Raw genomic sequence first — 24,410 nt, forward strand, 5'->3', positions numbered from 1 at the left:
CCCGCGTCCCCTGCGTCGGCAGGTGGACTCCCAACCACTGCGCCACCAGGGAAGCCCGGATCACTTAGTTTTAAAGAGCATCTCAGGAGACTAGCCTTCCCTAGAACCTACTTTGAGAAATGTTGCTCAAGTAATGCTAAGATATAGGGCAAAACAATCTTTCCTTAAGGCGGGTATCTCAGACCTGTTTGGCCCAGGTCCTCCACACTGCTGGATGGAGGATTAGAAAGGAAGCGGAGCAGACAATTGGTCAAATCCAGCTGGGTCATTCCCAGCCTAAATGTGATCAAGAAGATTCCAGCATCCTTTGGTTGTAAGAAGCCCAGGAGTCTTAATCAAGATCTGTCTTTACGGGAGCTTCCCTGGTAGTGCAGTGGTTGAGAGTCTGCCGGCCGATGCAGGGGATGTGGGTTCGTGCTCTGGTCCGGGAGGATCCCACATGCCGCGGAGCTGCCGGGCCCGTGAGCCGTGGCCGCTGAGCCTGTGCATCCGGAGCCTGTGCTCTGCAACGGGAGAGGCCACAACAGTGAGAGGCCTGCGTACCGCAAAAAAAAAAAAGATCTGTCTTTACTGACAGCCAACCCATTGCCCCAGACTCTCTGTAGTCCTTCAGGCCACAGGTGACCACAGAAAGGTCCCACACTGCCAACAAGCTATTAGTTCTACCCACTTGAGCCCATGGAAATAGTGGCCCCCAGAACCTTTGGATCTCCTTCCAAAGGAGATGGCTCAAGATGACTCATCGTCTTCCTCTCTCTCTTCTCTTCCCCCATCACTTTGTTCTCTCCTACCCCTTCTGTCTTCTCATCACCTTCTTCCTTCCCCTCCCCACTCCCCATTCTGCCACGTAGGTGATGTCCATGGAAGAATATGACATTGTACACCTGGAGCATGAAACTCTGGCCCTGGTGGTTACCAGCACCTTTGGAAATGGAGACCCCCCTGAGAATGGGGAGGTGAGATGAGCTTCTACCTGTTCTGGCACGTGTTTCCATCAGCAGAAAAGAGGGGCATCGGTTACACCTGCTATTCAGTAGCAAATCCTCCAAAGCCTCAAAGCCAGTGACCTCAGTTTGGGTCCAAGTTCTGCCAAGATAGGACAATTCCAAGTCTTCAGTCTATGGGTGTCCACTGACTAGCCGATCCCCAGTGAAAACGCTGTCACCTGAGTGAGCTACCTCTTTGGAATGGATGCTGCGATCAAGAGCTTGGTGTCCCCTGCTCCAGATGAAAGAAGCAGGGACAGTGTTTTTGTAGAAAACCACAAAGGGGATTTGTGTGCTGGGGGGAGGTGAGGGGAGTCCACACCTGTAGCCCTTTATAAACAGCCCTCTTCCACATGCAGCACTGCTGCCCAGCCTGAGTCCCTGACGCCCTGGCGCCCGGGCATCAGGCTCCCCTTTTGCCGGTTAGGTCCCCAGAGCCTCTCCCCAACCCCATTCCAGATTTAATCACTCCTGCCTGCCTTACATTTTGCTTGTCTCGGCCTCCAGAAATTTGGCTGCGCCTTGATGGAAATGAGGCACCCCAACTCTGTGCACGAGGAAAGGAAGTAAGTGAAAGACCCGCCAGCGTCACATGACACCCTGTGAGGGTAACTGAAAATTGTCTTTTGGCATCTGGGGCTCACATCTGAGTTCTGGGTAGTTTTGTGACCTGAAGTTCATTTGTGGCTGATTTTAGCCGGTGGGCGTCTATCGTCCTCTGGGGCGGATTATTTGGTCTTTGGTCACTTCACAACCCTGTGCCTCAGTTTCTTTTTCCATCACCCTGGGTTTATTCCATCTGCATGAATTTTCTCATCTGTAAGAAGCAAATTAGAAAACAGATGTCAGCGTCCTGTGAAAAGTCGTGCACTGTGTAAATACCAGTTCTTACTGTGGCCGCCCTTTGGAAACCTACATTCAGAATCAGTGAGTTTCTTTCCCTAGAACTTTTCCATCTGATGGAGTTGCATCCACTAACGTGGAGGCTGACCTCAAAAGATAGCTCGGGAATTCCCTGGCTGTCTAGTGGTTAGGACTTGGCACTTTCACTGCTGAGGGCCTGGGTTCAATCCCTGGTTTGGAGTGAAAAATGCCTGAGGTCAAAATATGTTCCTGGTAAAACGGCATCTAACATGGGGTTCAGTTCTAAAGATATTTCATAAGGTGACAAACACCCATAACCAAAATTACCCTTGAAAAACCCTTAAATCCCCCCGAAGTAGAGAACATAGGGCGTGCGCACACAGAGCTACCTTTCTGTGAGAGCATCTCAGTGTTTCCTCCACCACGGAACAGGTCTTAAGTTGAGCACTGGATGCCATGGCTGGCTGGTGGTTAGAGGCTGCGTCCTGCACAGCATCCCTCTTGGTTTTCTTTCAGCCAAGCACACATTGCCAAACTTGCCTACATTCCATATCCAGGGGACAGCTGAGTCCCTGGTGGTCAGCCTGCCTTCTGTGCTCAAGGCCAACATCTTAGTCCTCCCTCTCCCTGCCTCTCTCCTTCCCACCCTATCCTGGTGGCCTCCAGTAGGTCCCCCTCACCCCTCCTTCAGGGAGAGATAGGGCACCATCCATTCTCCCCTCTAGGTACCCGGAACCCTTGCGTTTATTTCCCCGTAAAGGGCCTCCCCTCCCCCGAGGTGACACAGAAGTCCGCGGTCTGGCTGCAGCCCGTGACAGCCAGCGCAGGTAGAACATGTGTGTGCGCGCACACGAATGTGTGCACGTGTATGCCTTGCATTCACGTGTGTGCGTGAGTGGTGTGAGCGCTTGTGTGCATGTTGGTAGGTATGTGTGCGCACGCCCAATACTGCAGCATCCAAGGCCACACCCAGGTCTCAAGGAGACCTGAGTTCTAACCCAGGCCGTGAGACTAACACGCTGAGTAACCTTGAGCAAGCTGCTTGACCTCTCTGGGCCTCGTCTTTCTCATCTGCCAAATGGGGAGAAACTACCTCTGCCCCAACCACCTCTGGGAGCTGTTGCAAGGATCGAAGGATAATAACAAAGAGGAACGCATTTGGAAAAACCTCAAGCCTCATACAAACACAAGTGCTGTTATTTTTACCCCACAACCGTCAACCATCCTTCCCACACTAACAACACAGCCACCCCCTGATATGTTACAGGACGTATTTGGAGAAGTGACTCAATGTGAGACTATTTTTAGGGCAGCAAATACACTTACATATATTTAGAACTTTCCTGATGCTGGAGCGAAAACTTTGAAGAACATCCAGCTTAGGAACCCTGCTGCCAGAACGTGCAATTTCTTTTTCTGTCTTTTGCACTCGGATTTGTGTGTTGAGTTTTCGTGTTTGGGGTTTTGATTTGAGAGTTTTATGGAGTTTTTTAGTTTGGGGGTTTATTTTGTTTTGTTGCTCTTGGAGACATTTTTGGTTTGGTTTGGTCTTTGCCTTATCTGAGAACAAGACTTACCACTTTTAAAGGAAAACTGGAAAACCATTCATGGTTTTGTTTTTTTTTTTTACATCTCGAGGCTCCTGAGCCTCTGATGCTGAGGTCCCAATGACATCTTTCTTCCCCTTTGAAACAACTTCATCAGAAATCCATTCTCTTTTCAGACTGTGTCAGTGCTGAACATTTTTCAGCTTACTTGAAATGTGAAATGTGAGAGACCCTTGAAATGTCTAAAGACCAAAACTTTATTGAAAGAGAACGTTGTGATGGTTACCAGTGGGGAGAGGGAAGGGGGAGGTGCAAGACAGGGATAGGGGATTAAGAGGTACAAACTATTACGTATAAAATAAGCTACAGTGTTATATTGTACAACCCAGGGAATATAGTCAATATTTTATAATAACTATAAATGGAGTATAACCTTTAAAACTTGCAAATCACTATGTTGTACACCTGTAACTTAATATCGTACATCAGCTATACTTCAATTTTTAAAAATGGAAAAAAATTTCTAAAAAGAAAGAGAATGTTGAATGGGGTAGTCCCGCACCATCCAATAAACCTTTCTACAGGCATATAAATGTTCTATATCTGTACCATCCTGTACGGCAGCCACGAACCACTCATGGCCGTTGAGAACTTGACACGAGGCTAGAGCACATGGCGAAGAGAATGGTTCATTGTATTGAATTTGAGTGAATTTAACTTTAAATAGCCACACACAGCCAATGGCTACTGTAGTAGACAGCGCGAGTGTAGTTCTTGGCTACTCAGTGTGAGGAGAGGAGACCAGCAGCATCTCCTGTGAGAAATGCAGAATCTGAGGCCCTACCCTGGACCTACTGAATTAGGATGCGCTGCTTAACGAGATCTCAGAATGATTCCTGTACTCATTAAAATTTGGGAAGCAAGGAAACGTGGTCTGATGGGCTAAGGAATGGACTGTTCTTCCTGTTCTTTCTCTCAAGTGTGGTCCAAAACTTTTTTTTTTCAGTTTTAATACTTTTTTATCGAAGTACAGTTGATTTACAATGTTGTGTTAATTTCTGCTGTACAGCAGAGTGATTCAGTTATACACATATATACATTATTTTTCATATTCTTTTCCATTATGGTTTATCATAGGATATGGAATATAGTTCTCTGTGCTGATACAGTAGGACGTTGTGGTTTATCAATTCCGTATATAAAAGCTTACATGTGCTCCCCCCAACCTCCCACTCCATCCCTCCCCCCACCCCCTCCCCTTGGCAACCACCAACAGGTAGCATCAAATGATGTCTAGGTGACATTTTTGGCAGGCAAGGGTGAGTTGATACATTCTAGACAAAGCCATAGGTGTGTTATGGTCTCACTCGAGACCCAAAGGAAGGCCCTAGAACCAGGACTGGTGATTTGGAGAGCCATCGGGTGTTGACCCCAGGAGGGGGCTCCAGGCCAGAGCTCACAGACTCTCTTTCATCTTGGCAGGAGCTACAAGGTTCGTTTCAACAGTGTTTCCTCCTACTCCGACTCCCGCAAATCATCGGGCGATGGGCCGGACCTCAGAGACAACTTTGAGAGCGCGGGACCCCTGGCAAATGTGAGGTGAGCGAGGGGCCCAGGGTGTCAGGGATGACGAAGGCTCTCGCGGAACTGGACTGAGTTACAAAGTGGGCTCTTTCTTGGGGGCCGGGGGGGTCTCCCTTCCATGTCTGTTTATCCCTCGAATAACCAGCTGCACTCTGGCTCTTTGGGGACATCCTGCCCCCGTTAAAGCACACTACCTGGACCCCTCCTGTGACCTCGTCCTATCACACTACTTCAGAGCCCCTGTCACCCAAGTTTCGCCCCATCACACAAATTTCACATCATTTGTGCTGAAGGATGTTAGTGCCCCACGCGTCACTCAGCGAGCTCCCTTTGTAAGTGCTGTTACTGGAGAATGAACTTGAGCTGGTGTCCAGGAGTCTCAGAGATCGAGTGAAAGTTAACATATGTTAATATCTACTCCTTTTAAATCTACACTCATGCTTTTCATCTCATTCTCCTCTCTTCTGGGGACACACTACCATGACCCAGCGGTTCCCACTCTTGGGTGCTCATCAAAATCACCTGGAGGTGTTTGCAGTATACAGACTACCAAGCCCCACTTCCAGAGATTCTGATGTAGTTGGTCTAAAATTGGACCCAAGCATTGCTTTTTCTCTTTTTTTAAATCTCCCTAATTGCCTCCAATGTGCAGTCAGATTCAAAAAACTACTGTCCTGACCCCGTGTCACCCTAAAGCCTAGTCACGTCCCATGAGAGCATTTTAGATGGTACATGGACAGAGGTTTTATATTTCAGTGGTTGTGAATATGATTTAATGGGTATTTGGAAAGAAAGAAAACTGGATGTCAAGCCCTTGGTTTGACAGACATTGGTCAAGATGAGGCTTGATATAAGCAGTGTGTTCAGGCCCGGCCACGAATCTCTTAGACCTTCACCAACTGAACCTTCTCCACACCGGCTCAGGACAGTGCTTAGCAGACGATAGAGACCACAGGGTTCCTAGATATTCAAGTATTGTTTTCATCAGTACCCTTTTTTTTTTTTGGCTGAGTCACGCGGCTTTCGGGATCTTAGCTCCCTGACCAGGGATCGAACCCGGGGCCATGGCAGTGAAAGTGCCGAGTCCTAACCACTGGACCACCAGGAAAGTGCCCATCAGTACGCTTCTTAATAAACTTTATTTATTTAAAGCAGTTTTAGCTTCACAGCAAAATTGAGGAGAAGGCACAGATTTCCCATATACTCCCTGCCCACCCCCACCCCCCCCACACACAGACACACAGCCTCCTCTACCATCAGCATGCCCCACCACGGTGTGCATTTACACAACTGGTGAAGCTACACTGACACACCATTGTCACCCAGGGCCCATAGTTTACATTAGGGTTCACCCTTGAACTGATGGGTTTTGACATCAGTTCATTTTCTTTAGCTTGACGTTGAAACATCCATGGTTTGACGGTCAGACCTATTTTTCCCTTACTAAATCTATCATGGCTTAGAGCAGGGGTTGGCAAACTACAGCCCATGGGCCAAATTCAGCCTGGCCACTGTATACTTTTGTACAGACCATGAGCTCAGACTGGTTTTTACAGAAGAACAATTACAATTTATTTGATGATAGAAAACATTACCTTTGAACCCCAATTAAGCAAAATGCTGTCCCCCCAAAAAAGAATTCCATTCTTCTCATTAGTAGACATATATAACTAAAAAATTGTACTGAGCAACTATTATTGTTGTATTTTTAATTTTGTCCAAAATTATGCAGGAATATATTTTCTTTTTTGTCATATGGGTATCTACATAATAGCTTTGATTTTCCTTCTTGTCCTACAAGCCTGAAAATATTTACTGTCTGACCCCATGTATAATAAGTTTGCCAACTTCTGTTTTGGAAGCTTAAAATAGGAATTTTGAAACCATAAGATGAAGACTGTGATGAAATGTGAACCTAGGAAGTGGCTGTGACACAGGCCTTCAGGTGTATCAGGAAGCTTGTTAATGAATGAATCACCCAGACCAACTCTTAGTGAACACCAGTGGGTTTGAATAGCCAGTGAGTACAAATTAAAAGCAAAGTAAACAGCACTACTAAGTAAATAACAGTATAGGTGGTAGTCAAGTATGGCAGGTGTCTCGAACGTAATAAATATTGGAGGTTCGGGGAACCATGCCTTAACCGCAAGGCATGGCTAGCGCGAAGAGTTTCCAACTCTGTGTTAGGCTAAGGGATGGCTGGGAGGCAGAAGTGCTGCTTCCTGCATCCTTTAACCAGTCCTCTCCTGGCCACCGGCTCTTTCCACCTGTCAGGCCACTGCCCTGTGGGGAAAAGGTGAGGAATCCAGCTAAAGGAGGATTGTGGGTGAAGGACTGCCGGGGAAACATGCTACCTAATCCCACATCCTTCCCTTGGAAAGGCTCTGGCACCCCAGGGAAAGAAGGGCAGGAGAGGAGAGGAGAATGAGATGAAAAGCATAAATGTAGATTTAAAAGGAGTAAATATTAACCTATGTTAACCTTCACTTGATCTCTGAGACTCCTGGACCCCAACTCAAATTCATTCTCCAATAACAGAGGGTCCCTTCCCAACTTGCCCCACCTCCTTCCCTCATCCTCCATCGCAATCTTTCACCACCCTGGCTCCATCATTCTAAAAAAGAAATTCAAGAGCAGAGCCAGACCCTGTAAGGAGTAGGCTAAATAGCCCCACTCCTTGACTTGTCTGAACTGGCAGTCACCACGGAACCCTCCAACATGGGAAAGAAGCAAGTTGGGGTGTTGTTCGTATCCCACTTATAAACCTGTCCATCCAGTCCCAATGAGGTCAAGACCCACAGCCAGGACCGAGTCCTGGAAATGTGACATCAAGTCTCTGCAGGACTGAGGGGCCACCTGGGACACAGCCCTCCACTTCCCAGACTTCAGAAAAATCTCATTAACTTGACGCCCGTTGATTCAAACACCGACACTTTCTTGGTGGTATCTATGCAAAGAGACTTTGTGAAGCAAATCAATTTCACAGGTATTGCAAGGGGTGGAGCCAGCATATTTATAAACCTTTCAATCCCTTTTAGAAGAACCTGTTTACACACCAACACTGGATGAGTTAATGACAAGTCCTGATCTCCTCGTTAACACAGGTCCCCTAGAACTGCTATGCTAGGGTTTTCATTCTCTTTGTACTTAAAACTAACCTGATTGTATCATGAGTAGAGTCAAGTCTTCCTCTAATGTGGACTCATTTCCCCAATTAGTCCAGCTTAGAAGTGGACACACAAGAAACAGCCAATTGTTCTGGGTCACCACTGTCCCCAACTCATCCTCCTTAGGACCAACTGGGACTTTTCTCCTGAGGACAGTAATACCTAGCAGAGACCAGAAGGAAGGGAGAGAGGGCTGGGGGCTCCCAGGCTTAAAGACGGCCTTCCCCAGATGGGCTTGGGGTAGTCTGACCATCACAGGCTAAACACCATCCTTCTGGAGATACCAGAGGTCTTTGTCTGCTTGGGCAGCCATAACAAAATACCATGCACTGGGGGACTTCAACAGTAGAAATTTATTTTCTCACAGTTCTGGAGGCTAAAAGTCCAAGATCAAGGTACCAGTAGGATTGGTTTCTGGTGAGCCGTCTCTTCCTGGCTTGCAGACAGCCACCTTCTTGCTGTGTCCTCACATGGCCTTTCCTCTGTGAGCGTGTGGTGGGGGGAGAGAAAAAGAGAGAGTTCTCTGGTGCCTCTCCCTCTTCTTAAAGGACACCAGTCCTATTGGATTAGGGCCCCACCCTTATGACCTCATTTGACCTCAGTTACCTCCTTGAAGGCCCCATCTGCAAATATAGTCACATTGGGAGAGAGTGCTTCAACATATGAATTTGGGGGGACATAACAGTCCATAACCCCAGACACCCCCCCGCAACGCCTCCCTAGTCCCCTAGCCTGGAACTTCTGTTGTCTTCTTGGCAGGTTCTCCGTGTTTGGCCTTGGCTCGCGGGCGTACCCTCACTTCTGCGCCTTTGGACATGCCGTGGACACCCTCCTGGAAGAGCTGGGTGGGGAGAGGATCCTGAAGATGAGGGAGGGGGATGAGCTCTGTGGGCAGGAAGAGGCTTTCAGGACCTGGGCCAAGAAGGTCTTCAAGGTAACCATCTACCCAGATCTCAGAGACCCAGGGGGAGAAATCATGTCCCCAGTGACCCCCAAGGACAGAGTACCTAAACCATCAGAGATAGAAGAAACTTGAGAAAATCCTTGGTACTTCCCTCACGTATCCAATCAGGAGACAGCTTCAAACAATTCAGATGAGTTTGGGTGGTCCTAAGATACACAATTTCCAACCAGAATCCAACCTCCTGCATTAAGGGTAAAGAGTTGGTCTATAAAACATTATAGAGTCTTGGAATTTCAGGGCTGGGAGGAATCCATCCCTCACTCACATTTGGTAGACAAGTAAACAAAAAAACATAGTGTTGGTTAGCCAAACCAGGGGGCCATGCCTCGGGCTGGATCTCAGATCTCACCAGTTTATCTGCTTCGACAATCTTATTCCTCTTGTGCTAGATCTTCAATGACCTATACGGTAGCCACTAGCAACAAGTGATCATTTAAATTTAAATGTAAACTGAGTAACATTAAATATGATGAATGGATAAACTAAACGTTGTGTGTCCGTACAAAGGAACAAAGGAATATTATTTGGACGTAACAAGGTATGAAGTGCTCACACACGCTACAAGGATGAACCTTGAAAACACGCGCTAAGTGAAAGAAGCCAGACACAAGGGACACTTACTGTATGATTCCATTTACATGAAATGTCCAGAATAGGCCAATCCATAGAGACAGAAAGTAGATTAGTGGTTGCCAGGGGTTTGGTGGCAGGAGTGGAAAATGGGTGTGGCTGCTAATGGGTACAGGGTTTCTTCTGGGTCGAGGGAAATGTTCTGAAACTGGATAGTGATGGTGATGGTACAACCTTGTAAACAACATATATACAACTAGATGTAAATTAAGCAGAATTTAAAATTCCACTCCTCAGCTGCACAAGCCACATTTCATGCGCTCAATAGCCACTAGTGGCTAGTGGTTACCATAGTAGACAATTAGAATGTTTCCATCATGATAGGACATCCTATTGGATAGCGTTATTCTAGATATGAGGTCGAGAATAAACGAGCAATGGCCTCCATATGCATGTGGGGCGTGGTGCAATTGGCCATCCTGGGAAAAACAAAAAAGCAATGAATGTGGACCCACCTTTGCCTGCTCCTTCTTTGGCCCTGGAATGCATTGTCATCAGCAGCCCCAGGAGAAAGGGGACTGTGCAACCTTCTGTCAGTCAGTTGATACTTTTCATCCTCACAAAGGAGCAAAAGGGGAAACTGAGGCCCCTGAGCTATAAGGATATGTGAGTGAGGAGGCTGTGTTGGTAATCTTGTGCCAGCATTTCTTCCTAGGCAAAGAGAACCAGGATAACTTGGCTCTGTTTCTACCTGGAGATAATTGTGTGGTTCTTGACTTCAATCGGGCAACATTGGGCATCCCAGAAGCAGGGCCTGTTACAAGCTATCATACCCGTTAAGCTATCACATCCCTCATCCTCCCAGCCAACTCCCAGCCCTACCCGCCACTAAATCTACTTTGTGTCTCTATAAATTTGCCTATTCTGGACACTTGATATGAATGGAATCATAATATGTGGTCTGTTATAACTGACTTCTTTCACTTAGCTTAATGCTTTCCTGGTGCATCCACATTATCGCATATATCAGTACTTCATTCCTTTTTATGGCCAAAATAATATTCCATTTTATAGATATACCATATTTTATTTCTCCACTCATCAGCAAATGGACATTTGGATTATTTTAAAATCAACATGAGGCCAAAAAGTGGTATTAAAAAAACCTACCTTTGAAAACCTTTGGAATTATCCATGGTTTTTAACCTCCAAGAATCTGAATTCTGAACAGTAATTCTTAGAATCAGGAAAGTTGGGGAACTTACAAACTGGGCAAAAAAAGAAAAAGAAAAATTTTATACGCAGGTATCCAAACATGCAATATATCCTGCCTTCACTATAATTTTTAAATCTTTAGAGGAAGATAGGAAATTTCTAAGGTTTTTACTTTCTTGTTTAATGTTAAGGCTCTGCAAAAGTTGGTTTTAGAAATAAGTGACATAAGAGAGTTACATATTAAATAGAGGTTAGGTCCCAAAGTCAATAGTAAATGTGGTATGTCCAGCCCATCAAAGGCACTCAAAAAGGGTGGATTGGTTGATGAGTGGATAAATGGATGGAGAGAAGGATGGATGGGTGGGTGGATGGATGGATGGAAGGAAGGAAGGAGGGAGGGAGGGAAGGAAGGGAGGAAGAGAGGATGGAGGGAGGATGGGTGGATGGATGGAGGAATGGATGGATAGGTGGATGAATAGAAGGATGGATGGATTGATGGAAGGAGGGAGGGAAGGAAAGGAGGAAGGGAGAGAGGGAGGAAAGGAGGATGGATGGATGAATGGAGGGATGCAATGGAGGGAAGGAGGATGGGTGGAGGGGTTGATGGATGGATGGATGGATGGATGGATGGATGGATAGGTGGATGAATGGATGGAAGGGAGGAATGGAGGGAGGGAGGGAGGGTGGGTAGATGAGTGGGTGGATGGGTTGATGGGTGGGTGGATGGGTGAATGGGTGGAGGGATGGATGGATGGGTGGATGAACGGAAGGAAGGAAGGAATGGAGGGAGGAGGAGGGTGGGTGGATGGGTCGGTGAATGGGTTGATGGGTGGACGGATGGATGGATGGATACATGCTATGACTTGGAGCTGTTGGGAGGCACGCTGCTGGCTGAAAGAGGTCAATGAAAGCCCCGTGTGTGCCACAGGCAGCCTGTGATGTGTTCTGCGTGGGAGATGACGTCAACATTGAGAAAGCAAACAACTCCCTCATCAGCAATGACCGCAGTTGGAAGAGGAACAAGTTCCGCCTCACCTACGTCGCCGAAGCTCCAGAACTCACACAAGGTACCTCCCACCACACACCTGGGGAGATGTTCATGACAGCGGGGGGAAAGGAAGACAGGAGTTCTCACCTCCGAAAGGTCCTTAGAGGAGGTGGGCTTCACTGCTTTGGTCTCCCTTAGTTCAGTCCTCCCAGTAAAGAGAGGGTCAGGAGGAGCTGGAGACTTTTTACTGACAACTGTTTAACTCCATCACAGGAAGACCGTTGTTCTTCTCCCACCAGGTCTATCCAGTGTCCACAAAAAGCGGGTCTCAGCCGCTCGACTCCTCAGCCGTCAAAACCTTCAGAGTCCTAAATCCAGGTAGGAACACCTTGGCCCCTTTGGGTTCCCCACCTGTGCCCCAGATGCCACCCACAACAAGGAAGGAGGACTCCGAGGACCGGCTTCCTATTACCATTCTAAGGGTCCTCAAGACCCCCTTGCCACTAGCATCTTGGTTTCCTGCTTTCCCTTTGCCAAGCTCCAACCTGCAGGGATGAAAAAAGTAAATGGTGACGATCCTTGTGGAAAGGGGAAAGAGAAAGGTTTTTCGAGGAATTTTTAATAGAGTTTTTCAGACTGCAATGTGCATCTTAGTCAGAAATCACTTAGTCCCGACATCTCCCTGTGGGTGATTCTTCTCTGCTGTCCTGAGAAATGCCTGCTCAGTCTCTGTTTAAATTCCTCTGGGATGACGGGAGGTTTATTAACCTGTAAAACAGCCCTGTCTGTGTTTTGAGGTCCTGATTGTTAGAAATTATCTTCCTATTCCTTATAACCAAAGCAAATGTTCCTAGCACTTCATTTTGATCCTAAGTTGCTCTCTCCAGTGACACCCAAAACAGAGTCAGTTCTTCCAAATGAGAGAGCTGCCAATAGCCAAGGACAGTGACCGATCTCTCCCTGGTCCTCATTCCTTCCAACTGCTCTTCCTGAGACCTGGTTTCCCAAACCTTTTGCTTTAGTAAAAAGACACACTCTGGGGCTTCCCTGGTGGCGCAGTGGTTGAGAGTCTGCCTGCCGATGCAGGGGACGCGGGTTCGTGCACCGGTCCGGGAAGATCCCACATGCCGCGGAGCGGCTGGGCCCGTGAGCCATGGCCGCTGAGCCTGCGCGTCCGGAGCCTGTGCTCCGCAACGGGAGAGGCCACAACAGTGAGAGGCCCGGGTACCGCAAAAAAAAAAAAAAAGACACACTCTGTCCTGCTGGAAATGTCATTCCCAGCCCTGGTCACAGTGCAGTGGAGGTCCTGTGATCACTACCAAGTGCACTAAGGCTATTATTACCATCCCCGATCTGGATAGGATGCTCTAATGCCGCCCAGGATTGCAGGTGTTGTCCTAACAGCCATGCTGCTCTCCCATTAAGCTTACGTCCTTGCTGCTCGTGGACTTGAAGTCTTTTCAGAATGATCAGGCCAGGTCTCTGCATCCCTCTACTTGTATAAGTAAATTTTTTGGCAGTAAAGAAAGTCTTTGCATTGATTCCTGTTGAATGGAATCTTTTTCACTTTGCAGTTTTGGCCCATGAAGTTCTTTTGAGATCCTTATTCTTTGCCTGGCATAGTACAAAGGGTGGGCTCTCCAGCTGGACAGCCGTGGGTTCTGACCCCAGTGCTGCCACATGTCAGCTGTGTGACCTTGGGCAAGTCCCTTGGGTCTTCTGAACCCCTATCTCCTTACCTAAAATGAGATCGATGGCTATAAAGATTGCCAATGTTTATCTAGTACTTTCCGTGTTCCAAGCACTGTTTTGAGTCCTCTCTGTGCAGGATCTCCCAGAGTTCTGACCCACCCAGGAAGTAAGTACTAGTATCATCCACGTTTTAAATATGAAAAATGACAATTAGAAAATGCAAGTGACCTTTCAAGTCCACACAGGCTCAGTTCTCTGACTCCAAGGTCAAAATGCCAAATGGCTATACCTATGGCCTCACCAACATCACAAGGCTGCTGTGAGTATTAGAAGCAATACACACAAAGCAACTAGCGCATCCCTCATTCCCGTTACTATTCCTTACCCGTCCCAGCTTCATACACCTGCAAATTTAGTATGTGTGCTCTCTACGTGGACTTAAAACCTTTTTTTAAAATTGAAGTATAGTTGATTTACACTGTTGTGTTAATTTCTGCTGTACAGCAAAGTGATTCAGTTATACATATACATACGTTCTTTTTTTTAATATTCTTTTCCATTGTGGTTTACCATAGGATATCGAATATAATTCCCTGTGCTATACAGTAGGACCTTATTGTTTATCCATTCTATATATAAAAGCTTACACCTGCCACACCCAACCTCCCACTCCATCCCTCCCCCACCCCCCTTCCCCTTGGCAACCACAAGTCTGTTTCTCTGTGCCTGGATGTAAAACTTTTGATAAAGTGGTCAACAGGATGGAGCCCCAGGGCTCTCATGTTCTCTCCCAGATCCTCAAACACTAAAGAAATGGATTGGGAAATTAATCCATTTGAATAATTAGTTAAATGCAATATTCAGGGCACACTGATCTCTGATACAGAAAGGGACTCATTTGAAATACTCATCGTACTCCCCATTTCCATCCTGTGGAAAAGTACAACTTCAGTAGCATTGGAAGAGAAGGGACTAAGAATCTACTGGAAATTTCTTTCAGTGACAAACTGTGAAAGCCTAGATCACAAAAATTACTCCCCAAACCACAGTACATAAAAAGCAAGGTAATTTGCAAATGTTTTGATGCTGAGTTGGACTGAAGTCCCAGAATAACCCCCGATCCACCTCTGGAAAGGACAGTTAACTCTGAGTGACTTACAAGAAGATATTTCAACAAGGTTAGGAACCAGAAGACAGTATTAAAATCAGTTATGGATTAGCTCAAAAAGGACCAAATGGTGTCTAGATGTTTAACTCTTTAAAAGCACACTCCATAGCACTACCTATTTTCAGGTTTACTACCATTTCCAGCTTTATACGGTTGTTGTTTTGTTTTTGTTTTTTTTTTAAGAATAACTGAGCAAAAAAGCATGACTCTCTCTCCTGTTTTCCCCTGCCCAAGGCAAAGTCCAGCTGTTTGAGCCAAGAGACCATAGAAAGATATCATGTATCACACACCCACCACTCCCACCCCTAACAAGAGACCCTTAATTGCAAGCAAAGTGCTTAAGAGGAAATAAGCCACCTTTTGAAGGTGGTCCTTGCAACTCTAAAGAGAAAAGTGACCGCAGTTACTGCCTGGCCAGGAAATAAGTTTTCTACATATGGCAATTAGCAAACAATACAGAAAAGAGTATTATGGAGCACTAATGGGTGGGGTGTGGATCATAGGTCCTAGAAGTCAGAAGGAGGAGGGGAAACGCCTGGTAGGCTTTAGATAGGCTAGTGAATAGAGGGGGGACATCTAGGAAGAGAGAATAGGAGCAAAGATGCTGAAGGGGCCCTGAGAGCTGGGGTATCTCAGAGAAAGATGGGACATTATAACGGAGAGTTCTTGATGGGAGAACTCTTAATTCCCAGCTACCCTCTGATAAAATTGCTTCTCTCCAGCCTTCACCATCTCAACAGAAGACATCAACATTTGGCTTAAGCCCAAGACTTAAGCATCCTCCCTGCCTCCTCGCTTTCCCTCCCACTATCCATCCAACTCTCAGCTCGTACTGTGGGTCTTGTGTTTCAACTACATCTCAGACCTACATCCACCACCTTAAAGCAAGGCCACGATCGTCTGTGTTCTGAGTGCCTGCCATAGATTCCTAACTTGTCTCCTTGTTTCTTGACATTTCTCTCAAAGATCCATTTTCCCAATAGCAGGCAGACTAATCTTTTAAGAATGTAAATGGAAGCCTGTCCATCCACAGCTTCACATCCTCCAATGGTTTCCCACTGGACTTAGGAAACCTTCAAACTCCTTTGCCATGACAGGTCATGACAAGACCCTCATGATCTGGCCTCTGCCTAGCTCTCTGATCTCCTCTGTACCACCCACCCCTGGGTTGACCCCTCTTCCAAACACTCCAGTCCTCTTTCCCTTCCTCAAATGTGCCACACTTTTTCCAACCTCAGGGCCTTTGCACATGCTGCTTCCCCTTTCAGGAACACTCTTCCCCCAGGTCTTTGCATGGCCGTTCCTTCTCATTCTTCAGATCTCTGCTTAAGTGTCAAATCACCAGAGAGGCCTCCTTGACCATACTTATCTGCCAGGCACTTAGCCCACTGCCCCCACCCATCAGCATCCAGCCATCCTCATCACCAGCCCCATGTGAGATCTTTCTAAGTTACTTCTCAATGAGAATCAGGCCCTTTGTTATCTTTATCCATCACTCTCTCACCAGTGCCTAGAACAGTGCCTGACACTCAGTACAAATTTGTTGAAGGTATGAACCTTATTCACTCAAACTGCTCACAACAGACACTGTTTACTCTTTTCCTTGAGGAACAAACATGAGCTATTTTTTTTTTCCATTCAATGCTGGACATTAGCAGACTGTTCTTTCATCTGCGAACCTGTCATTGAACCATTGCCGAGTGTGTGTGTTTGTGTGTGTGTGTGTGTGTGTGTGTGTGTGTGTGTGTGTGTGTGTGTTATGCTCCTGTAGGTGAATATAAATACATCACAGGCAGGGGATACTCTGGGGGAAAGGGCTCAAATGGCTCTACCTTCCCAATGTTGCCCTTTTTGCCTCCCCTAAAACTTTTCAATGGCCCATATGTGTCCCAAGCTTTTTTTTTTTTTTTTTTTTTTTTTAAGGCTTAGAAAATCCTATACTTAGAAACCCCCAGCAGAACTGAGATGTAGGACAATTAGTCTCCAGGCTACTGCTACCCACTGGGGGATCAGCTTCCTGCAAAGCTTCAAGGACCAGCCCACTGCCCACTACATGGTCCTAGGGCCATGCAGCCATTCACTGCCGGGATTCTCCACATGCCATACCTTGGTCAGCGGCTTGCAAAGTGTCCGTGGTCAAATTCCCAGCAGAGCCGGGGCCCACCTTGTGGCCCACCTGCCAGCTCCATTCCCATCCCTGCCTCTTATCCGCCAGACCACCTTCGGCCACGTTCAAGAGGACGTAGGGGAAATGGCTGTGCGTGTGAGCCAGCTCAGCAAGTTCGGGTCCTCCGCATTTCGATTTCGTACTGGCCAAAGGAACAGAGGCAAATATACTTCTGAAGGAAATCATGATGATCTGGGAGAAAGTAGGATCTGATTTGTGGGCCTTTCAAAGGCTTCCCCTGGTAGGCGCTGGAGGCTCCCAAATTAGCAACCCCACAGCGCCCTCTGCTGGTTATCAGCCTCCGCCGATCCCCTTCCTGGAGCTGGCAGGGGGTGATGATTGATGCCTTGCTCTCCAGGAACCAAAAAATTGGTATGAGCTCAGAACACAATCAGTCGCGCAAGCGCATTTAATGGGTAAGATCAGTGCCCCAGAGAGAACAAAATCTTCCCCGGGGAAGGAGAGTGGTACCCCACACCCCACACCCCACCACCATCATTCACAATTTCAGTTACCAAGATCCCCCCCCCATACTAAGGACAGGGGTGCCGTGCAAAATATGCCAGCACAACTATTTTTAATAATGGCGGCTATTTGCAGCACAAAAGGCCCCTTGGCTGTGCCAAAAGCTCCTTTAAATAGCGAGTCCCATTGGTCTATTCAAGTGCTGATTTACATACCGCGGAGAATGTAGAAACTTCACGTTGAATATCAAGTGTCTCTGTCAACCAAAAACCAGTTGGCAAGGAAGAAAACAGCGGATCTGAAAATGCGAATGTAACTCAAAGAATACAAAAACGATTTGATTTACCAAAGCGTGGTCATCCATCCCAGAGTTTTCAGGTATAAAAATGTGGTATATCTGTACTAAAACTTTAAAGAGGACCAGAATAATCCTAGTCTGAGAATTCATTCTTAGCACAGAGCTCCTGCACTTGAAATCCAAAAATCAAAAGAAACGGCATGACCTGGCAGGCATCAACGAGTTTCTCTCCGGGTTTTCTCCTTAGTTCCGTAAATTTTATAATACCATGGGATTTGTGCACAACGAGAACCTGAGTTTAAGGCCAAGTTCTTTTCCCTTTTCCATGACAAGATGAGGACCCTGGTTGCAAAAGCGGGTGGAGCTTGGGATTTCTAGGAGAGACGGAATTTCACAGAATGGGGACATCGTTGCCTGTGGCTCCAATGGGCTAGTGGTTCCTGGCAGAACTCTGATTGGTACAGAAAACAGAGCCTATTCCAGTAGCTGGTTAATCCTGAGGGTCTGAGGTTCCTACAAACAACAAATGTTTTTTGAACGCCTACTACGTGCCATGTACTGTCCTAGGTGCCAGAATAGAGCAGTGGAAAAAACCAGACAAATTCCTTGCCCTCTAGAGTTTACATTGTCCTGGGGGCCAGGGGGCAGGCAGGGGGGACAGACCACAAAGCGTGTAAAGGAGTAAACTCTGCTGGAGGTCAGTGGATGGTAAGTGCTACGGAGGAAAGAAACGCAGGGACAGGGAGCCAGGAAAGCAGAGATGTCTGGGAACTGAACCCTGGGGTGCTCCAGTTAGGGGAGATGAGAAGGAACTGGCAAAGGAGACTGAAGAGGAGCAGCCAGAGAGAAGATCAGGAGAGCCTGGGATGCTCGAGAGAAGGGTATTGAGGAGGAGGAAGTGGACAGCTGCGTCCAGTGCTGGTCGGATATGACCACAGTGAGCGCTGGGAGCTGGCGGTCGGATTTGCCACGAGGAGCCCGTGGGTGACCTTGCTGAAAGCCGCGGCGTGGAGTGATGGGGCCAGGAGTCTGATTGGCCTGAGCCCCAAAGAGAATGGAAGGAGGGGAGTTGCAGCCACAAGGACAGACAGAGGAGCCGAGGAGGTGGGCAGAAGCTGGTGGCCCTCATCCCGCTGTTCCCCTGCTCTACCCTCCAGCCGATCAACCATCTTCGTGCGTCTCCACACCAACGGGAATCAGGAGCTGCAGTACCAGCCTGGGGACCACCTGGGCGTCTTCCCCGGCAACCACGAGGACCTCGTGAATGCCCTGATCGAGCGGCTGGAGGACTCAACCCCGGTCAACCAGCTGGTGAAGGTGGAGCTGCTAGAGGAGCGAAACACGGCTTTGGGTAACTATGGCCGGGCTACACCCAAGGGTGCTTCCCTTCTCCAGGGAGTCCCAAAGGCAGTGGGTATCTGGGGAAGAGGAGACTTGTCTTCTCAATCACCATTCCAGGTAGGAGAGTGGTTCTCTGTCACCCCCAGCTTACGAGACCGAACACTCCTCCTTTCTCGTGGTTGAATAACTTTGGCCCAACTGGCTAAGCTAATGAATGTCCATGAAGCCAGGACACTGATGGTTCATCTTCGAGCCAAAGGGGCTTCTACCTTCCTTCATCAGCTAGACACTGATCTTAGCAGAGGCTACTCGTCTAACTTCCTTCATCACCCCTGCCTCACTGCCACCAAGTAAATAGCAGCTGGAGTCCGCCCATGCCTCCTCTTAGGATCCAAAGGCACCCTATGAAGCCCAGTGGTCCATTGGGATTGAACCATATTTCTGACCAAATTAGATCAAGTCCCAACCTGTTTCAGGGACCATCCTTGACCTTCCTATTAAATAACTTTCCAAGGTAAATGGGTCTCCGTGCTTCATCTCAGTAGCCGCAGGTGAGCTCAGAACTCAGGTACAAGGAACTGCAGTGACCATACATGGTAGCCCCGGCTACAGTGACACATCCCCTCTGCAAGGGAGCTAGGACACAAAGTCAGGGCAGAATGTGAAAACAGTTTGTAGCCAAAGCCTTATTGAAAATCCCTTAGGAAGGTACCAGAGACATACCTTCGCTTAATAAATCCAACCCAGACAGTTCTTTCTCCATGTTGGAACAGTACTTTTTATCTTGAAGTAGAGGCGTGTGTGTAGGCGCTGTACTGGAGTAAAGTAAATAGAAGCAGTATTGCATAGTAGTTAAAACATGGTCTGGAGCAATACTGTCTGACTTTATGCATTTGTGCTGTGTAACCTTGGGCAAATTCCTTAACCTTTCTGTGCTTCCATTTTTCTCAACTGCAAAATGGAGATAATAATAGCACCCACCACATAGGATTGTGATGAGGATTAAATGAGTTAATAATATCGATTGATTTTGGACAAGCTGCTTGCATACAGGAGGTGATCACAGGGTCCCCAGGACCCTGGGTATAGATGAAGGACATGGGAGGTGGACAGCCGAGGGGTTACTTGGCTCTGGGGCAGTCCGGCTCTCCAGACCCCATCCTCAGTCCCAGAAGCAGGTCTGGCCTCCCTAACTTGGACCTAAGCACTCGGAGCCCAGACTCTCCTCCCCGACCCGTCTCTCACCTTCTCTGTGCCTCCACAGGGGTTATCAGTAACTGGACCGATGAGCATCGCCTCCCACCCTGCACCATCTTCCAGGCCTTCAAGTACTACCTGGATATCACCACGCCTCCAACGCCGCTGCAGCTGCAGCAGTTTGCCTCTCTGGCCACCAGTGAGAAAGAGAAGCAGCGTCTGCTGGTCCTCAGCAAGGTGGGTCCCTGGCCACATACATACAACCTTACCTCCTCCTCGTTGGAGAATTGTATAGTTATTGCAACAGTTGTCCAGCAGATGGCAGTCTTGAGCGAGGGCTGCCATAGTCTAGTTTGCAGGTCACCACACTGGCTAGTCCATTTTGGCTAATCTTGCCCATCTCCCTTCCTTCTAACTGAGGTCTAACAGAACGAGAGAGCGACCCCGTTGAATCTCAGAGTTCTCTGGCTACAGTCGAAATTGCTGTTCTAACTCTTTTTCCTCCTGACTTTGGAACCCTTGAGCCTCCATTAGTTCCATCAGAGCCCATGCTTAGAAGAAAAAGAACTTGAGAGAATCCCCCAGTGCCCTGTTTTAAAAATCAGCTTTTTCAGTGCCGAAGAGCTATAGGTATGACTTCAAGATAGAAGAGGCCTCTGATGGTAAGGTAAACCAAAAAGCACAGCTTCTACCGCCCTTGCTTAGAAACAAAGCTGCAAAAAAAAATCCTAGCTGGGGGGCTTCCCTGGTGGTGCAGTGGTTGAGAGTCCGCCTGCCGATGCAGGGGACACGGATTCGTGCCCCGGTCCGGGAGGATCCCACATGCCGCGGAGCGGCTGCGCCCATGAGCCATGGCCGCTGAGCCTGCGCGTCCGGAGCCTGTGCTCCGCAACGGGAGAGGCCACAACAGTGAGAGGCCCGCATACCGCAAAAAAAAAAAAAAAATCCTAGCTGGGAGGACCACTCAGATTTCTCCCAGTGGGGCTCCTCCCCAGTAAGCAAGCCACCAGAAAATGATGGTTTCACTTTCTTCTGCTGTGCAGGAGAGGGCATCAAATGTTGGCACAGGAAGTGCTGTTTTTAATTCAGGGAGTGTATCTTACTTAGAAATATGAAAATAAGCACCAGAAAAAAAAACACTTAAAAGAACTGTACGTGGTTACCTCTAGGGAGTTGGAGTGCGTTAACTTTAATCGTTAAGTTTTGAAGAGTTATTTAACTTTTTAAACTCTGTACACACATAACTTTGATTTAAAATTTTAAGTAACGGAAGGGGGATAATCTGACGAGGGAACAGAGCTTGCACTCTTTGCACAGGATTATTTAAAGTAAAATTTGATGTAGCTGTATGTATTAATCCACTTCTTCCAAAAAGCGCAAACTCCATTAAAAGAGCGGGGATTTTTTTTATTAGGGGAAACACCTGAGTGAGAGAAAATGGAACAGAGTCAGATAAGACTGAGAGAACCATCAGACCTCAAAACAAGTCTGACCCCAAGTGAAGGAGAGGGCAGAAAGTTTGAATGGAAGCGTATAGGATCAGATCCATGTCAGTTTTCAGGGGGGTGTCAGTTTCAGTGAGCAGCTGCTGGGGCTTTTGGCCAATTGAGCCCCAGCAGCTCGAAGTCAATGAGGCTGGGGGTCTGGAAAGCACGTTTTCCAGAATGCCATACCCTATCAGTAGAGCAAGGATGGGCTTTAGGAACATGGGGAAAAGCTTGGTTACACAATGCACTGGTAATAGGCTTTACCCCTCCTTAAAATCTGAGCCTCCTATAAGCTAAGGGCAGCTTCTAAGATGTAGGAAAAATAACTCCAGAGCCCCAGAGAGTTCCTGTGCTCCCTGGTAACACCTGGGCTTTGCTGTCAACATGCCCCTGAACATGGTCCTCCACACCCCAACCTGTTCCTTCGGGGCTGTCTTTTACCATCTTGAATGTGACCCATACGCTCCGAGGATACACCTCCAGCCTTGCAGACCCACAAATCTCACGCCTGCAAGTCATGACTCCCTTCACGGTGCATTTCTCTTGACCTTCGCAAATGGCAGGAGAGTCTAATACTAGGAGCACAGATTCTGGGGCCAGACTGCCTAGAACAGGGGTCGGCAAACTTTTTCTGTAGGAGGCCAGGTAGTAAATATTTTAGACTCGTGCTCTATGTATCTCCGTTGCAACCATTCAACTCTGCCATTGTAGCACAACAGCATAGACAATCCATAAATGAGTGGGCGTGGCTGGGTTCCAATCAAACTTTATTTGTGGACACCAAAATTTGAATTTCATGTCATAGCCTAGGGTCATGAAATGGTATTGTTCTTTTAATTCCTCCCTTGTACCCCCAACCATTTAAACATGTAAAAACAACTCTTAGCTCACGGGCCACACGAGCAGGTGGTGAGCCAGATCTGGTTTTCGGGCTGAAGTCTGCCACCACCTTGTAGCCATTGGACCTCTATATCCCTCAGTTTCCCCATCAATAAAATAGGGATAACAATCAGACTTATAAGGTCCTTGCAAAAATGAAAACCTGGCCCAGAGTAATTCCTAGGCACGAGTTAACTGTTATTATTTGTTAATTTGCCTTCTTCCCTGGACCTCCTCAAGCGTTCCTTGGAAGTTTGCTCCAGGGTCTGGCTGCGAGTTCTTTTCTGCCCCTCTCCTTGGTGCAGGGTTTGCAGGAGTACGAGGAATGGAAATGGGGCAGGAACCCGAACATCGTGGAGGTGCTGGAGGAGTTCCCATCCATCCAGATGCCCGCCACCCTGCTCCTGACCCAGCTGTCGCTGCTGCAACCTCGCTACTATTCTATCAGCTCCTCCCCGGACATGTACCCCGACGAGGTGCACCTCACCGTGGCCGTTGTCTCCTACCGCACCCAAGGTGGGCAGAGGCTCTGGGAGAAACCCCCGGGTCTGCATTTCCCCCCCCTCCAGGGGCCTCTGCACACCTGCCTAAGCTTCTGCCACGTCCCAAATCCTGGGGAGGTGACCCACCCCGCAAGACCAGGAAACTGGGAAAAGAAGTAGAGCAGCAAACCGTCCCCTTAGGCAGAGCCAGCTCTGTGCAGAATTAGGAAGGAAATGAGATGTGCATTTGGAGGCCTCTCCAAAAGCCTGAGACCTCCTTCTACTCCCTTCCTCCCCTCATACCCCCAAGGCAGCAGCTAGAACAAGCCACCACCACCCCTTCCCTCCGAGGGGGGAGCCGTCTGCTGCCTGATGTCCAGCGGGCTGTACAGAGGTGGACATGGGACGATATAGCCGGATAACCTGATCTCTGCACCCGTGTCTTCCTCCTTGGTTATAGCAATTAAAATGCATGGTGCCTGGGAATTCCCAGGCCGTCCAGTGGCTAGGACTTGGTGCTCTCACTGCTGGGGCCGGGGTTCAATACCTGATTGGGGAACTAAGATCCTGCAAGCTGTGCAGTGTGGCCAAAAAAAAACACAAACAAAGAAACAAACAAAAAAATGCATGGTGCCTGAAAGAGCTCTGAGACCGGGGTCCTGACAGGCCACTGAGAGCACATCGATCAAGGCCCTTTCAGTGGGCACGATTGGAATACAAGCCACCCCTAACCACCAGTTTCACGGCCATGAGCCCACCCCAGCGTTACCATTTCCTCTTCCCCGTCAGAGGAAGGGATCTACACAGGGAACTCCAAGGCAGAAACTTGGTATCGGGGCTACGAGCCTTCTGCACTGGAGGATGGGGGGAAGCCGGGGACGGGGGGCTTGAGGGACAGTAAATGAGCCAGATCACCTCGGTTATCCTGTTAGATGGAGAAGGACCAATTCACCATGGCGTGTGCTCCTCCTGGCTCAACCAGATCCAGGCTGACGAAGTGGTGCCCTGTTTCGTGAGAGGGTGAGTGGCACATGGAAAGAAGCAGCCATCCCAGATCTGCATCCTCACGTCCTGAGGTGGGGCGGGTGGACCAGCCTGAAGGGTTCTAGAGAGATGGCTGAGTCCGATGGGATTGAGATCAATGTTCAGCATCGCTCCAAGCTGTTAAGGAAACAGGATCGTGGGGGCAGAGCAACATAGCAGAAACTAAGCAAGTCCTCTAGTCAAGTTCAGGTCAGTGCATTAGATATTTATCAAGGGCATGTCCTATGCTAGATGGGGCTACAGTAGACGACCAGGCAAAATGCAGTTTCAGCCTTCATGGAATTTGCAGACTAGTGAAACTTCTA

The 24,410-nt window shown here is 47.9% G+C and overlaps 1 protein-coding gene across 1 annotated transcript in view; it reads left to right on the forward strand.

Moving 5' to 3' along the window:
* The window catches only part of NOS1 (nitric oxide synthase 1), a 165,895-nt gene that overhangs the window by 133,878 nt on the left and 7,607 nt on the right, over window positions 1–24,410 (forward strand). Inside the window, exons 15-25 of the mRNA XM_024758553.1 lie at window positions 852–956; window positions 1,494–1,552; window positions 2,576–2,677; window positions 4,880–4,996; window positions 8,908–9,082; window positions 11,826–11,964; window positions 12,185–12,263; window positions 18,833–19,026; window positions 20,281–20,450; window positions 22,885–23,095; window positions 23,994–24,081. Coding sequence (XP_024614321.1) covers window positions 852–956; window positions 1,494–1,552; window positions 2,576–2,677; window positions 4,880–4,996; window positions 8,908–9,082; window positions 11,826–11,964; window positions 12,185–12,263; window positions 18,833–19,026; window positions 20,281–20,450; window positions 22,885–23,095; window positions 23,994–24,081 — 1,439 coding nt within the window. The remainder of the gene's footprint in view (window positions 1–851; window positions 957–1,493; window positions 1,553–2,575; window positions 2,678–4,879; window positions 4,997–8,907; window positions 9,083–11,825; window positions 11,965–12,184; window positions 12,264–18,832; window positions 19,027–20,280; window positions 20,451–22,884; window positions 23,096–23,993; window positions 24,082–24,410) is intronic.

The sequence above is a fragment of the Neophocaena asiaeorientalis genome, unplaced genomic scaffold (genome assembly GCF_003031525.2).
Source record: "Neophocaena asiaeorientalis asiaeorientalis breed wild unplaced genomic scaffold, Neophocaena_asiaeorientalis_V1.1 scaffold77, whole genome shotgun sequence".
Taxonomy (NCBI): domain Eukaryota; kingdom Metazoa; phylum Chordata; class Mammalia; order Artiodactyla; family Phocoenidae; genus Neophocaena; species Neophocaena asiaeorientalis.